The sequence below is a fragment of the Ascaphus truei genome, chromosome 2, assembly GCF_040206685.1.
Source record: "Ascaphus truei isolate aAscTru1 chromosome 2, aAscTru1.hap1, whole genome shotgun sequence".
Lineage (NCBI taxonomy): Eukaryota > Metazoa > Chordata > Amphibia > Anura > Ascaphidae > Ascaphus > Ascaphus truei.
The window spans coordinates 203,325,040-203,340,227 of NC_134484.1; the positions used below are offsets into that span (position 1 = coordinate 203,325,040).

General features: G+C 41.8%; 1 protein-coding gene across 1 annotated transcript in view; it reads left to right on the forward strand.

Annotated features, from left to right (window-relative positions):
* KDSR (3-ketodihydrosphingosine reductase) overlaps positions 1 to 15,188 on the forward strand; it is a 33,174-nt gene that overhangs the window by 1,976 nt on the left and 16,010 nt on the right. The window contains exons 2-6 of the mRNA XM_075585846.1: positions 5,652 to 5,741; positions 9,376 to 9,432; positions 12,566 to 12,631; positions 13,527 to 13,622; positions 14,583 to 14,774. Of these exons, the coding sequence (XP_075441961.1) occupies positions 5,652 to 5,741; positions 9,376 to 9,432; positions 12,566 to 12,631; positions 13,527 to 13,622; positions 14,583 to 14,774 (501 nt within the window). The remainder of the gene's footprint in view (positions 1 to 5,651; positions 5,742 to 9,375; positions 9,433 to 12,565; positions 12,632 to 13,526; positions 13,623 to 14,582; positions 14,775 to 15,188) is intronic.

A 15,188-nucleotide genomic window follows, 5' to 3' on the forward strand; every position in this document is an offset into this window, starting at 1 on the left:
GTAACAAAAATTGCGAGAGAACAAAAACAAGGACTCAGCAGTGGGAACACAAACAATGTGTGGCTGGAACTATGTTTTTATCTGATTGCATATAAAAGATGTTCTCCCGGGGCTTCCAGTTCAGTCTGTCTGCCTGTTTCTATTTCCAGCCTGTGGGCACTCATTCTGACTGGCACAAGGTCTGTCTCTGCTTTGGGTCTTTTACCTTCAGTAGGTAGGGTGCCAGAGTGAATTCTCTCTAAGTTGTGGTAGCTCTCCAGCTTCTTTGAGCGCTGGATATCATTTTCCCACATAGTCACATACTACTCTTCATTTCGCTGGCGATTAAGTTGATTTTTTTTGGCCAGGCTGTTGATCTGTGTGGAGTTTAGTTCTTGGAGTGAGAGGACAAGTTGTTGTTTGATAGCACAAGGTTTAGTGAGAAACTCCTGTCTTCTCATTGCTCTGTAGCAGTATGACTATGGATGGCTGTTGTTTAGGTGAGCCCAGAATGTCAGTGCACTCTTCTGTAAAGTGAGCAGTAGAGGAAAGCAGCCCAGCATGCATTGTTTGATGTACTCCTGTGTACTTGCAGAATTCCATATGCACTCAATTCCTCTAAACGCCTCTGGAAGAAATCATATATTCTCGCAGATTTCATTCTATCCTGTTTCAGCTCTGACCTCTCTCAGGTTAAAGAAGCCTACTTTTCGTCTCTAATCAACACTCAAGTCTAACCCACTCCGACTCTTTTGTCTTTGCCCTATTCAGACCGTCTGTTACCTGTTTGTTTTTTGTTTTTTTTTCTTCCTCCTCCACTCACCTTAGGACTTTGACTTTCAAGACAAAGGTGGATTCCATTCGGCACGAAATCTGCTCTTATTCTACACCACCTCTTCCTAACTCCCCTCCTGTCTTCCTTGACTCGTTTTTTTTCTCTGTTACAGAGGAGTTTGTGTTGCTGCTGATCTCCTCACTCTCTACCACTTGCCCTTGACCCATTCCCTCCCATCTCCTAAAACCTCTTTCTCCCACTCTAATTCCTTTAATCACACACATTTTCAACTCCTCCCTCAGGTCTGCTACTCCTTCAAGCATGCAACAGTTATACCTTTACTCAAACGACAAGCTTGACCCTACTTGTCGATCACCCTGTCTCCCTCCTGCCTTTTGCCTTTAAACACATTGTATGTTCTCGCTTGCTCAATTTTCTTACCTCCTATTCTTTCCTAGGTCCTCTACAATCTGGCTTCCGCACTGCTCACTCCACTGAAACAGCCCTCCCTAAAATGACTAATGTCCTCCATGCTGCCAAAGACCAAGGTCATTACACTTTGCTCATATTACTCAACCTCTCTGCAGCCTTTGATACTGTGGACCACCCTCTTCTCCTTCACATTCTCCATACTCTTTATATCCATAACAGAGCTCTATTCTGGATTTCCTTTTGCCTCTCCCATCCCAATGTAGGACGTTTGGCTACGACCAAAACGCAGAATATTCTGCCACAATTACATCCGACAAGCCAGCTCTTCCGCGCCCGACCGCACTCCGACAACTGCACGTTAAAATGTCCCACGTGGGGTCATTACACTTCCTAGACAGGCCGCTCCAATACGTCATCTTTAAATGTCCTGCAGGACATTTAAAGGTGATTCATCGAAGTGGCCTGTCTTGGCAGTGTAGCGGTCCCGAGCGGGACATTTTAACATGCAGTTGTCGGAGCAGGAGCAGACATCGTGGCGAAATGTTCAGCTGCCCTGCAGCAAAGTGTCCCGGTGGCAGAACGCCAGCAATGTTTTGGTTGGGGCCAAACGTCCCATGACATCCCATCGTACTTTCAGTGTCTCGTCTGCGAACACCTCTTCAGTTCATCCCTCTGTGGCCATAACTCTGATCTGTCCTTGGACCTCCTTTTCTTTTATCTTTATACACTCTTTAAGTGACCTTCTCGCATCTCTTGGGTTGAAATACAGCAGGGCCCCGGGTATACGGCGGGTTCCGTTCCAGGGGCCCGCCGTATAGTGAAAATCGCCGGAAAGTGGATCCGGCGATTTTCTGTTCTGCGCATGCGCGGCCTATGGTCTGCACGTTCGCAAACTACGGTATGCGCGCGTAGACAACGGTCTGCGCATGCGTGCTGCGCGCAACCGCCCGTTCTGCGCATGCGCGACTGAGGATCAAAGATGGCGGCCCCCTTCTCGGTATCGACGAAAAGCGAAGCGCCGAGAAGCGGGGCTCTGCTGTATCACCTCTATGTTGATGACACATTTACTTTTCAACCCCTGACCTTACACCTGCTGTACAGACCAAAGTCTGAATGTTTCTCCGCTACAGTATATCATCCTGGATGGCCGTCTGCCGACTCGTACTTAACATGTCAAAGTTGGAGCTCCTCATACTTCCTCCCATGCCTAGCCCTACTACCCCCTTCTACATTACTGTTGGAAGCACTATTATACACCCAGTATCACAAGCACGCTGCCTTGGTGTCTGTAACGCTTGCGCGAGCCCACAGACAAGACCTGAACCCGGCACTGAGGTGGGAAGGACTGTGCCACACACCCACAGTAGTGGGGGCGAGCCCAGAAGGTGGTTTGTAGCGTTGCTGGGTCTGGGTATGTAGAAAGGGTTAATCCAATACTTGCCGGCGTCCGTATGTTGGAGAGGTACACGTAGTTGGAGTCCGTAAGCCTGTGCTCTGGGGTTGGAGAGGTACTCGTCGTCGTTATCCGTATGCCAGGGGTCAAGAGCCAGAGAGAATGCAAAGCCAGGTCGGTACACGAGAGGTTAACTGCAGAGAACAAGACAAGACTGGGCTGGACAAGACAGGCACACGCAAAGGCTACACAAGGTTATGTTCAGCAAGGTATGATAGGAAGAGGAAGAGGAAGAGGAGACAGGAACCAGTAGGAGAAGGGGCGGAGTGGAGGCGGAGCCTCTGCAGATGCAAAGGATAGGCTGCAGGAGACAAGGGCTTACAGCAATCTTGACTCGCAGCTGGGGCTCATTGCGCGACGTCACGCGTGCACGCAGCGTGACCGAGGGGGCGGAGCTAAGGTCTGTGACCTGGTAGAAGAGGAGCGGGAGTGCGCGCGCTCTGTAAACAGAGCGGGGGTGCGCGCACCAGCGGGGGGCAGATCGGAGGCAGCAGCCGCTGCAGTACTGTTATGTAAAGAGGAGGAACCGCGCCGCAAGGGACGCAACCCCCAAATCCTCAGTGTCACATTTGATTTCCTCACATTCTCCTCTCGCATTAACAAAGTAGCTAAAACCTTTTTTCTTCTTCCGTTACATTGCAATGATTCATCATTTCCTCTGTCACTCTACTGCTAAAACGGTAACACAGGCCCCTTATTCTCTCCTATCTTGACTATTGTTATCTTCTACTGTCCGTCCTTCCTGCCTCTCGCCCGTCTTCCCTACATTCTATCCTAAACACAGCTAGAATCATTTTACACTCTCCTAAATCTCTCAGTGTCTCCCCTGCTGAAATCCCTCTCCTGATGCCTATCAAATTGTATCACACACACAATTCTTCTCCCTTTTAAGGTTATACAATCTTCTGCCCCTCCTCACATCTGAGCCCTAGTTTCTCGCTATACACAATCCCAATTCTTGTGTCCTGCTCAAGGATGTCAAAAAAGGACCCCTTTTTATCTAAAGCTCTCTCCCGCCTAAAACCATTCTCACTCACTTCCCCACACCTCTGGAATGTCCTTCCCCGACTGGCACCCTCTTTCTCCACTTTTAAGACTCCTCTTAAAACCCACCTCTTTAGTGAAGCATAAAGGTAGCTTCGTTAGCAGATACTACAATCTCTTCTGCACTGACCTTGGCACACTGCAGACGCCTTTACCAGAGCACCCTGCTACTGTCTCTAAATTCTTCCTACTTGCCACTCAGACTGTCAGCTTTTCAGGGCAGAGACTCCTTTTCCTTACAGTATGTTACTTTTGTGAAGTGCTTCTTCCCATTGTGTGATATTATGTAGTGTATTACTGCAGTGATGCGCTATGTACATTGATGGCGCTATATGAAAGATTTATTTATTTTTATATATATATATATATATAAATATATATATATATATATATATATATATATATATAAAATATATCACTTGTGAGCACATTCACATGTCTTAGACAGGTCTGCAACCCTGCCTTTCAACCATTATCGACACGCATACAGTGCTCCCGTAAATGTAAAATACATATACTGTATATTCAGTAAAATACATATACTGTATAAATAAAGACATACATACATACACCCAAGTAGGAGCTGTTGTTTGATGGTAGTCATATGTTCATTCCTTAACTGCCACATTTTCAGCAGTGCATTGGGACCCTACTGGTAAAAAAGCATTTAGTATTTAAAACCTGTTTCTTTCCATATTGCTGTGTGTTCTTTACGTGCCTGCACAGCCAAAGCCCCTCTTCCACTCCCCTTATCTTGGTTGGCTCTCTGATAAGGACACTGCGATAAGGGTAAAGAATACACTTGATTAACAAACCCTTCCCCAACAAAATGAAAGCCACAAAATCTTTACGATTAGCATGTTATATTTTGTTTTTCGACCCCAATTAGACTTGTTTTCTGATTTGGCTATGTGGAATTGCACCGTAATACATATACCTCTTGTGTTGGTGTAACATGCCGTTTTCGGAAAGGTAATATCCGCATTCTAGGCTTTCCTGTCACATGGGTGGAATTATCAGCTTTCCATATTAAATATAACTTACATTTTATAACTTTTTTTTAAAAATGTATTACATGAACAAAATAGCAACACACAAAATGTTGTCTTGAAGAGTAGAATATCTGCATAACCCAACTTTCTCAGTGTACCTCTGATAACCTTGTGAAACACCCTGTGATTTCCACAGAATATTGGGGCACCACTGGTTTATTCAGTTTAAAATAAACCATGAGTTAGGGCTAGTGTGACCAACAAAATACACTTAATACATGTTAAATTGTGGCTTTTACTTTTTCAGAATGGCATTTTATTGTGCAGCTTTTTCATAAAACACGAGATGCAGCTCCTGCCGATCTTAATTTCATTGGGTCACAGCAGAGATCCTACCCTCCTATCATCTGGTGCTGTTTAGTGTGGGAGTTGATGATGGTCCTCTGCATATTGTTTCTGTAAACAGAGTCCTCCATAAGCAGGTTGTATGTGCAGGATTGTGAATAGACCATATTTAACTCTGCAGTATCTAATTGGGTGGCTCATTATTATACAAGATCAACCACCTACATCTAGCATACTTGGTGCAGATCGGGACGCTGCCACACGGATACTCCTATTGAACGCAGTAGGAGTTTCCGTGTCATAGAGCCCCAATCGGCACTTGTAGTTTAATGAATACACTCCTTACCATATCTCATTGCAGATATATATTTATATTCTGTGGGTGTGCTCAGTATGGATTACTCTACAGCAAGGATTATCATCTTCATGTTGGTATGTCTGGTAGCAGAAGGCATGTCTCAAAATGTCTCCACAAGTGTAGATACACTAATGGGCTAGAAATACATTGTAATGCTGTATGTTTCTGCCCTGTGCATGTGATGCTCGTGATGAAACATTTGTGCTCTCACTCAATCTGTGCTGATTCCAGTTGCAAAACATTCCCTGTAATATCTTTCTTTGTCCCATTAAGGTGACTGGTGGATCCAGTGGCATTGGGAAAGGTGTTGCTATTGAATGTTTCAAACAAGGTGCATTTATAACTCTGGTGGCTCGGGATGAGGTAAGGTGTATTTATTTATTTTTAAACCATCCCTTCTCACTTCTGAAATATTTCACGTTGCAATCACATTTATTTATCGCCCTTCTTCATAGTTTATACTGTAGTTATTTCACTTATTTGTACGTACATGGAGGCCATCAGAAATGGATTTGCTGTTGGCCTGTAAGTGTGCTGTTGTGTTCTGTGTAATAACGTATCCCATGACACTTCTTTTTAGAGCAGTAATTTGTGTAGAACCACAATAATCCTAATTGTTTGGGAGTGTTTGGTTTCTTCTCAGTGACCATTTGTTTCACTCCGGCATGAGCAGCCAAGAACTGGCTCAGTTAGATTGGCTGAGAACATTGTCCTTGACCATTTGAATAACCTACAGGAACCTGCTCAGTACCCTGCTTCTTAAAAATAACTACATTAATATCTCTTGAACTTCAAGAGGGGGGAAAATGTGTTGCGATGGAGGAATTGCTGCTTAAAAAGCAGTGATCGTTAACCCCAATGTTGAAAACCCCATGATGAATCGGACAATGTAAAAAGCTTGTCTGATGCCATCTCTGCCCCTTCTAGTTAATTCTTACATGCTGTGCCAGAGTTTAACCCTGTAGTTACCAGCTCCTTCAATTGTTGTTTAACGAGTGTTCTTGCCATACAGCCGCCCAACAAGCTTCGTGTGCACAAAAATGGGGTTTAAATTTAGGGGGGGGGGGTATAATCTACACTCTGAATGTTCACACAGTAGCATATTCATTATCAAGGGGATGAACGCCAATAATAAACTGCAACTTTAATGTTTACTGTCTACTAGATTTTCAACCACTTTTTTTTTGTTAAAGAACCCCAACTGAAATTCTGATGAACCCCCAACTTTCTCTAATAGCGCGTCTGAGATTAGATGCATTGTACATTCTTCTGTATTTGATACAATTTTCAAATGACCAGAAAATTGCAGGGAGCCCTTTAGGGATGCCCGGGAGCCTTGGTTTGAAAAACACTGATCTACGCGCACAAATTTGGAAATGGGAAAAAAAAATTGTCATTGAATCGGCCTTATCCTCTTTGCAGTAATTCACCCCCTTTTTTTTTTATTTTTGCTTTCACACTTTAAAGATTTCAACCACACCTCCCCTACCACATATTTTTAAAATGGTAAAAATACATTTATTTTCTTTTAAAATGCTGTGAAACCGCTTCTCCGTGCTGGACAAAGTTTTTTTTTTTAGTCTCATTAATTTCACCGGAGTTGATCTCTTCTCCAACGCAGGGAAGCGCCTTCAAAGCAGATCTCTGAACAAGAGCCCATGTTACTGTACAATATGCCTGAAGGATGGGTGATTAAATGCTTATCTCATGATGTCTTCTGGGTTTTAGGGAAAAAAGAAAATATTGTTATGCTTATATATTTTTATCGTTTTTGCTTGTTTAAATGCTATTTTCGGAGTGCTGATACCTTTTTAGAGGTTTCATAAGAACAAATGTCTAATAATAATAAAATAGAAAAAGCTTGGTGCAGACAGCCTTTCATCTGGGTTCCAGGGCAGCCGCCAGTATGGACGTCTGCATTTGGTAATAAATTGTGCTCCCAGTCTGGGAGAGTTCATATTTATCTAGATCAGAGTAATAAATACACCAGGCACCAACTTTTCCATTTATCTTGTGTTCAGACATTCCTGTTCATTGTTTTCTGGATTCACTTGTGATCTCCAATTTACAAATGTATATTAAATTAGCTGAAACCGGATACGCCAATTTAGTTGTTTTGGACAGCGTGTTAACAGCAAATTCGCAATCCTCATTGAGTCACAGTAGTTTAATCTGCATGAGAGAATTTAGATACGGTTTGTTCTGCAGAATTTTAGTTTGGCACAGAAGGATGATTATGTTGAAAAGCTGTAATGTCCTCACAAATCCTGACACTAAAATACCTCTGATCCGTAACGCCTCCTTTTTATTTCAAGTAGAATTTGAATAATCCCCAGCACTTTTTAGCTAAAGTTGCTATAATTTCTGTGCTAACGCCAACTATGCTGACACACTGTAGCATCCAAGAGGAAAGACCTTCTCCACAGTAATGATGTATTTGTTGATGTTTGGGAGAGAGTGAGTATATTCAGGCCGGTGAATTCCGGTTTGGAAGCCACCTGTCCCCGGTGGGAAGGAATTTCTTCATACAAGGTTCTCATTGAGTGGTTGTGTTCCAATCTCTCTCCATATATCACGAAGCAACCTGCTGAAACTTCCTTCCGTATTGTCTACCTTTTTGGAGGTTGGTGAATCCCTCTGGAACAGTGATTCCCAACCAGGGTTCCGTGGAAGCAGTCTCAGGGGTCCTCCTATGGACAACAGCCCCCCCACCCCACCCCCTGGGGGTGTTTTTTTTTTTTTGGTATGTATTTTGTAGGGTGGATTGAGTCAGAGTGGGGTAATTGACGGAAGGTAGGGGCGAGAGTGAGAGAAGAGAGGGGGGCAGGAGGGAGTGAGTGAGTGAGTGAGGAAAAGAGGGAGTGAGTGAGTGAGGAAAATAGGGAGTAAGAGTGAGACGCAAGGGAGGGGGAGATTTAGTGTGATGGATGGGAGAGAAATACATGAGTAGAGGGTGGGAAATAGAGGTGGCTCGTGAGGTATGAAATGTTGTGACTGACCCCTGTCGAACCTAATATGTGTCAGCCAGATAGGGGTTCCCCGAGATTTTTCAAAATACTTCAAGGGTTCCTCCAAACAAAAAAGGTTGGAAATCACTGCTCTGGAATATGTCGTCTGCTTTTTAGAAATACATTTTTGAATTCATTTTTTTCTTGCCTAACTGCAGTTTAGTATTTCCCATTTGGGAATAGCAAATAAAAATATTACTCGTGAGCATATTGACAGGTCTGCAACCCTGCCTTTCCCCATTAAAATGCTTCAACTGCAGCCAGGGATTCTGGGTAATGACATGCAAATGAGCACAGTGTCACCTTTTTGCTTCTTACCCATTTTATCATGGACAACCCCTTTAAGCTTATGCCTGTTGCATACACAGCTTTTCAGCTTCCCATTTGGGGATAGCAACCCTGAAATTACTGTTTCGTAAAATACATATGTATTCATACTTTTTAGGAATGTATGTAATGTATTATCGTCTTGGCCATTGCAACAAGGCAATGAAGTTTCACATAGGTGCATAACTGGGAGTTAACAAACCTGGTATATTTTATTTATTTATTTATTTATAAAATGTGTAACCAGGAAGTAATACATTGAGAGTTACCTCTCGTTTCCAAGTATGTCCTGGGCACAAAGTTATAAAAAATACATGGTTACATTAAAGAACAGGGGTTGTACAGTCAAATCACAGACAGATAGATGAAAAAATGGGTACGGGGGAAAAAAGGCTTGTGAGTTTTAGATTGAAATAGAGCAGCTTTAACATCACATTTACATCACCAGACATCAGCAAACGGCTCAACCCCTTTGGCTGCCCTTCGGCATATGCACTGTTGGATGGACTTCAACCTAATATGAATAAAAAACTGTAATGAACTCTGACCGTGTTTTGTCATCTGGCAAAACATACATTGCAAAACCATTTAGTCCTGTGGATGCTGAAAATCATATAACGCACTTCAGCATAAACTGATTAGTGGTTTGTTCTTGATTGCAGAGCAAGTTGGTCCAGGCTAAGAAAGAAATAGAAAAATATGCAATAAATGATAAACAGGTAAGATTTTGAAATTATGGTTTTTAATGTATTTTTTTCAGTGCAAAGGGGCATCCATTTTTGTTTTTGTGGTGCATAAACAAATGAACATTAGTAAATTAATTCCCCTTATTTATTATTAATAATGATATGCATAGCCATTATTCCCTCCCTGTATTGAAATATACATTTTTAAATTAACCTTTCCTTAATTTATTCATAATAAGCTGCAGTTTGAAGTTCTGTACCTCAAATCTTGCAGACACAAGCCTCTGCTTCTCCCGGATGTTAGTCCCCATTTTGCAGGGATATATTTACTTTACACTAGCATTAGCCAGTTAATTCGCCTCAAGGTCCAATCCCTTCTACTCTTAAAAGAAAAGCAGGTGTTCTTATCTCCTGGAGAGGCCATTCCCTCAACTTTTGTTGAACCTTTCTTGGCGATAAAGGCCTACAGAAAATCCCTGCTGCCTGCACAACGGGGCAGATGCACAACGGGTCAGATGCATTAATTCCAGTCTGATGTTTATTATTTATTTATTTATTTATTTATAAAATATTTTACCAGGAAGTAATACATTGAGAGTTACCTCTCGTTTTCAAGTATGTCGTGGGCACAGAGTAAAACAAATAATACATGGTTACAAGTACAGTTACATAAATGAACAGGGTATACATTATATACAAGACATTGCGTGCACAGTTAATATATATTTTCTTTATGAGTGTATGAAACAGTTACAGACCAGGTTAAAATGTGAGACAGCCTTAGATTTGAAAGAACTTAAACTGGTGGTGGATGTGAGAGTCTCTGGTAGGTTGTTCCAGTTTTGGGGTGCACGGAAGGAGAAGGAGGAACGTCCGGATACTTTGTTGAGCCTTGGGACCATGAATAGTCTTTTGGAGTCTGATCTCAGGTGATAAGTGCTGCAAGTGGTAGGGGTGAGGAGCTTGTTCAGGTAGCTGGGTAGCTTGCCCATGAAGAATTTAAAGGCAAGACAGGAAAGGTGAACTTTGCGCCTAGACTCTAGTGTTGACCAATCTAGTTCTTTGAGCATTTCGCAGTGATGTGTGTTGTAGTTGCATTGGAGAACAAAACGACAAATTGAATTGTAGAGGGTGTCAAGTTTGCAAAGGTGGGTTTGAGGAGCCGAACCATATACTATGTCTCCATAGTCAATAATTGGCATTAGCATCTACTGTGCGATACGCTTTATGACCAGGAGACTTAGGGAGGATTTGTTCCTGTAAAGTACCCCTAGTTTGGCATAGGTCTTGGTTGTCAGGGTATCAATGTGCATCCCGAATGTTAAGTGGGAGTCAAACCATAAGCCCAGGTATTTAAAACTAGTGACAGGTGTTAGGGTGGTGTTAGCGTTGGTTCTAATCAGGAGCTCAGTCACTGGAAGCTTTACAAATGTAGTCTTGGTCCCAAATACCATTGTTACAGTCTTGTCAGTGTTTAAAAACAGTTTGTTTTGGGAAATCCAGTTTTCGAGCCACAAAAAGTCAGACTGAAGTATTTGTTGAAGGTCAGAGAGGCTATGGCTGTGTGCATATAGGATTGTGTCATCTGCATACATGTGTATTGAGGCTTCCTTACAAGCTGTGGGAAGATCATTGATGAACACTAAGAAGAGTAGAGGCCCCAGATCAGAGCCTTGCGGGACACCACAGGTGATATCCAGGGGGTTGGAGTTGAAGCCTGAGATGGACACATGTTGGGATCTTCCTGATAGGTAGGACTGAAACCATTTTAAAAATGTTTCCCTATTCCAGAGCTCTGGAGTTTGTTAAGCAGGATAACATGATCAACTGTGTCAAAAGCCTTTGCAAAATCTAGGAATACTGCACCAGTGAGTTGTCCCCGTTCCATTCCACACTGGATTTCATTGCAAACTTTTAGCAGGGTAGTTACGGTGGAGTGTTTGGGACGAAACCCAGACTGGAATTGGCTAGGGAAATTTGTCTTGGTGTAGTAATCGCTTAATTGGGAGTGGACACATTTTTCCATGACTTTGGATAGGATTGGGAGAAGTGAGATTGGCCTGTAGTTTGTTACAGCTCATGCTTAGTAAGGAGGGCAGATAAATGGTGAGAATAAGACCGGCACAGGATTCTGGGAGAGGCAATAGAATCACTATAGTCTCCCTGAGATAGTGGCAATCCTTTACTGAGTGCCTGCTATAGAGATATTATATATCTCCATAATGTAGGTTATGGGATTGTATTGAAGTAGTACCTTTCAAATGCCACTCTTTAACTTGATGTTTTTTTATCAAGGTGTAGTTTTGGTGGAATTATCACTTTTTAAAAGCAGGATTCACTTTCTCGTTAAGCACAAACACGAGGTGTGTCTGTGTGTCTGTGTGTCTGTGTGTCTGTGTGTCTGTGTGTCTGTGTGTGTGTGGCGTTTCTCCTATTTGATAAACTTTATTATATATTTTTATTTTTTATTATATTTTGTTTTTGGGCAAGGCAACTTGAGAGCAAAATTGACGCTTTTAACATCATTTTCATCTTGCCCCTCTTTGTACGTCAATGTATCAAGCACTTTACGCCAATTTGGGCCCCATACGCTACAGCGTGCGATTGAGGCATTACATGACAGACTATAATGATGTATAAACTGTGCGCATCTATGGAGCATCTTCGCTCCCCGTCAATCTGCTTCAAACCAAGTGTAAGGTGGCATACATTCTGTCTTCTAAGAATCTGCACCAGGTTTAATAAACTGTTTATTACTTTTGACACGTGGTCCATACAATGGTGCAGTGCACCAGAACACTCTGTGTTCCAACATTGGTATGATGCATAGTCCCCATGGTTTGGCAACATGGCATCCTATGAAGTTTCACAGGAGTCACATTTCCATTGACCTTGATTTTATAGCACCTGCAGAATCCAGCAGAAGGCTGTTGTGCACGAGATTGAAAAGGTGGAATCTGCATCTGTAAAAGGAAAAGTAGACTTGACGTTCTCCCAGAAGCCGGAGTCTGCCATTTATGTAGCCCTGCAAACAGAGAATGATCTTGTGTTGTTCCATGTTTTACAACTCCACACGCAATGTGAACATTTAATGCATATAACCTTAGAAAAAAATTTTGTTGTACATTTAAAATCACTTTTTTTTTCTTCCCCTCTCCTTTGCTAGGTGGTGCTTTGTATATCAGTTGATGTATCTAAAGATTATGGACAAGTGGAGAATGTTATTAAACAGGTGAGAACGATGTCCTGAATGCTGACGTTTAGTGACGCATTGCTTCGGGTGGCTTGATAATGTATATTTTGTGTAGGTTTTTATTTTATTACCAGTATTATTATTAGATAGTAAATATCGGTTATTATTTTAAATGTAATATTTTCACAGTGACTGTTACAAAATATTTAAATGTATAATACATCTGTATTTTTGGATTGATACATACACATAGCAACCTTACACATACACAATCTGTAGGATTTACATTAGGTTTAACTTGGCGTACAATTTTTACGTCTCCACAATTTTTTTGACACGCACATACAAATTATTCTAGTACATACCATTGACATGTGTGCCACGAGCATCGCTGCTGCTCTGCTTCTAGACCTTTTTGTACCAACATACCGGACTAAAAAAAACATTTTTGGCGCTTACTGCGACATTGGGAGGGGGAGGAGAAGGTAAATGGAAACACAGAACCCAATGAGTCCGTAAAAATACACGTTAATATTATTGGATTCTGTTAAGATTACTGGATTTCATGCGTTGGACAATTATTTATTTATTTATTTATTTTACTATATGCAATGTCTTTCAAGTTGTTAAACAGAATAGCAAAAAATGTGTTTCAAATAAAAAAAAGAAATGAAATTTGTAGTAATTCATTGATTTATTTTTCATCCACCCAAAACAGTGAATGTTGATTTATATCTTCTATATGATTTAATAACAGGAGTGATCTGAAGCATTTTCTTGCAAGATATTTCCATGTTAGAAGTCATTGCCTCCAGCTAATTCTTATGGCTGTCCTACGGTACCTGCTCATTCAGATGGTGTGCAGTGACCATCACACAGCTCACTGGTACTTGCACAATAAGTAACAAACCTTTTATATATATTATTTTTCTAGGCTCAGGAAAAATTAGGTCCAGTCGACATGTTGGTGAACTGTGCGGGTATGGCAATCGCTGGAAATTTTGAGGACATCGAGATTGATCAGTTTGCAGTAAGCTTAACCTCCCAGATGTCTGCATTGGCATTAAACTAATCCATTAATTGTCCTCTCGGACACCCAAAGGTGTTCTGAACCGACATTAAATTATTGCATGAATGAGTCCTTTCATATTGTCTTCAATTACAAATGTATCTTTGTTGAATAGAGCAAAACTAAAAAAAACTAATATACATCCTTCTAGATCCAGAAATGTTTTACACTTCCTGTTTAAAAGGCGCAATACAGATATATTTAACTATTTCTTATTTCTTCTATTCAACATGCTGCATAAAGCCTGCAATGCATATTTCTTATTACAAAAAAGTGGATCTATAGGGATGTGTTGCTATTTGTAACTTTTTGCTCTTAACGACAAGGTCATACCCCGACAGCACTTCCATTGAACATGTAAGGTATGCTGACATGACTGGGCTCTCTAGACTGTAGACTCTGCACTTCTCTTTTGTTGACGTTCTTTATAAGATGAGGTACCTGGCCTATAAACTGCTCTATGAACAATCTCATTTTGTTCAGATGCTGTCTCATCCTAAGAACATAATACAAACATTGTACCTCGGACATTTTTTTTTTTTTTCTTTTTTAAATTACAGCATTGAAGCAGGGGGTCTCTGGAGCTGGACTGTTAATTTCGGCTTTGCGGACCCTATTTCCAGAGATACTTACTTCCTGTAGAGGGTGCAAGTATCTGTCTTCCGTTTAAAGCCCCCGGTCCCACTGGCCAATAGGAAGCCGCAAGGGATGACATCATTACTTCCTATTGGCCCGCGTGACGCAGAACATTTAAATGCTGCCATTTTGTTAGGCACACAGTTCGGCTCCAGAGACCCCCCCTGCTTTAAACCTGTAATATGTTTTTCTGCTTAAATTACAGAGCTGTCTTGTTGCATAGCTTCCGACTGGGAAAGGATTCCATCTTACAATGTGCATGTGGTGTCTTTCTTGTGTGTGCAGAGACTGATGGAAGTGAATTACCTGGGCAGCGTGTATCCCAGCCGAGCAGTGATTGCTACCATGAAAGAGAGAAGGATGGGGAGGATAGTGTTTGTCTCGTCGCAGGCAGGGCAGCTTGGCTTATTTGGCTATACAGCCTACTCCCCAACAAAGTTTGCTCTCAGGGGACTAGCTGAATCCCTGCAAATGGAGGTATAATTAACCTTTTTTCCTGCAGGCATCTTTGTTGTATAATTACCAAGAGAGTCTCTGTACCTTCCTTACAGATAGGGGACTATGCTTCAAGGTTTTACAACAACATAACTTGCTAAATCAGACATGCAGTCTTGTGCAAGACCTCATTAAGTTAATGAGTCCTACGTTTCATAGATGAAGGACACCTTTAAAATATAATATGATATGGGCAGATTGAGTCACAGAGGTGTTTGGGCCATACACTTGCACAGTTGTTCTTCATGTACTGGGGAATAGCAGAACTTATTCCAGAAGGGTCATACGGGATCGTTTCCCTAGCCCCTTGGGGTCTGACGCATATTACCCACAATGACGTTGACCTCACTGGACTATGTGAATTAGACATAGGCACACCCTAGGAGTCTTATTATG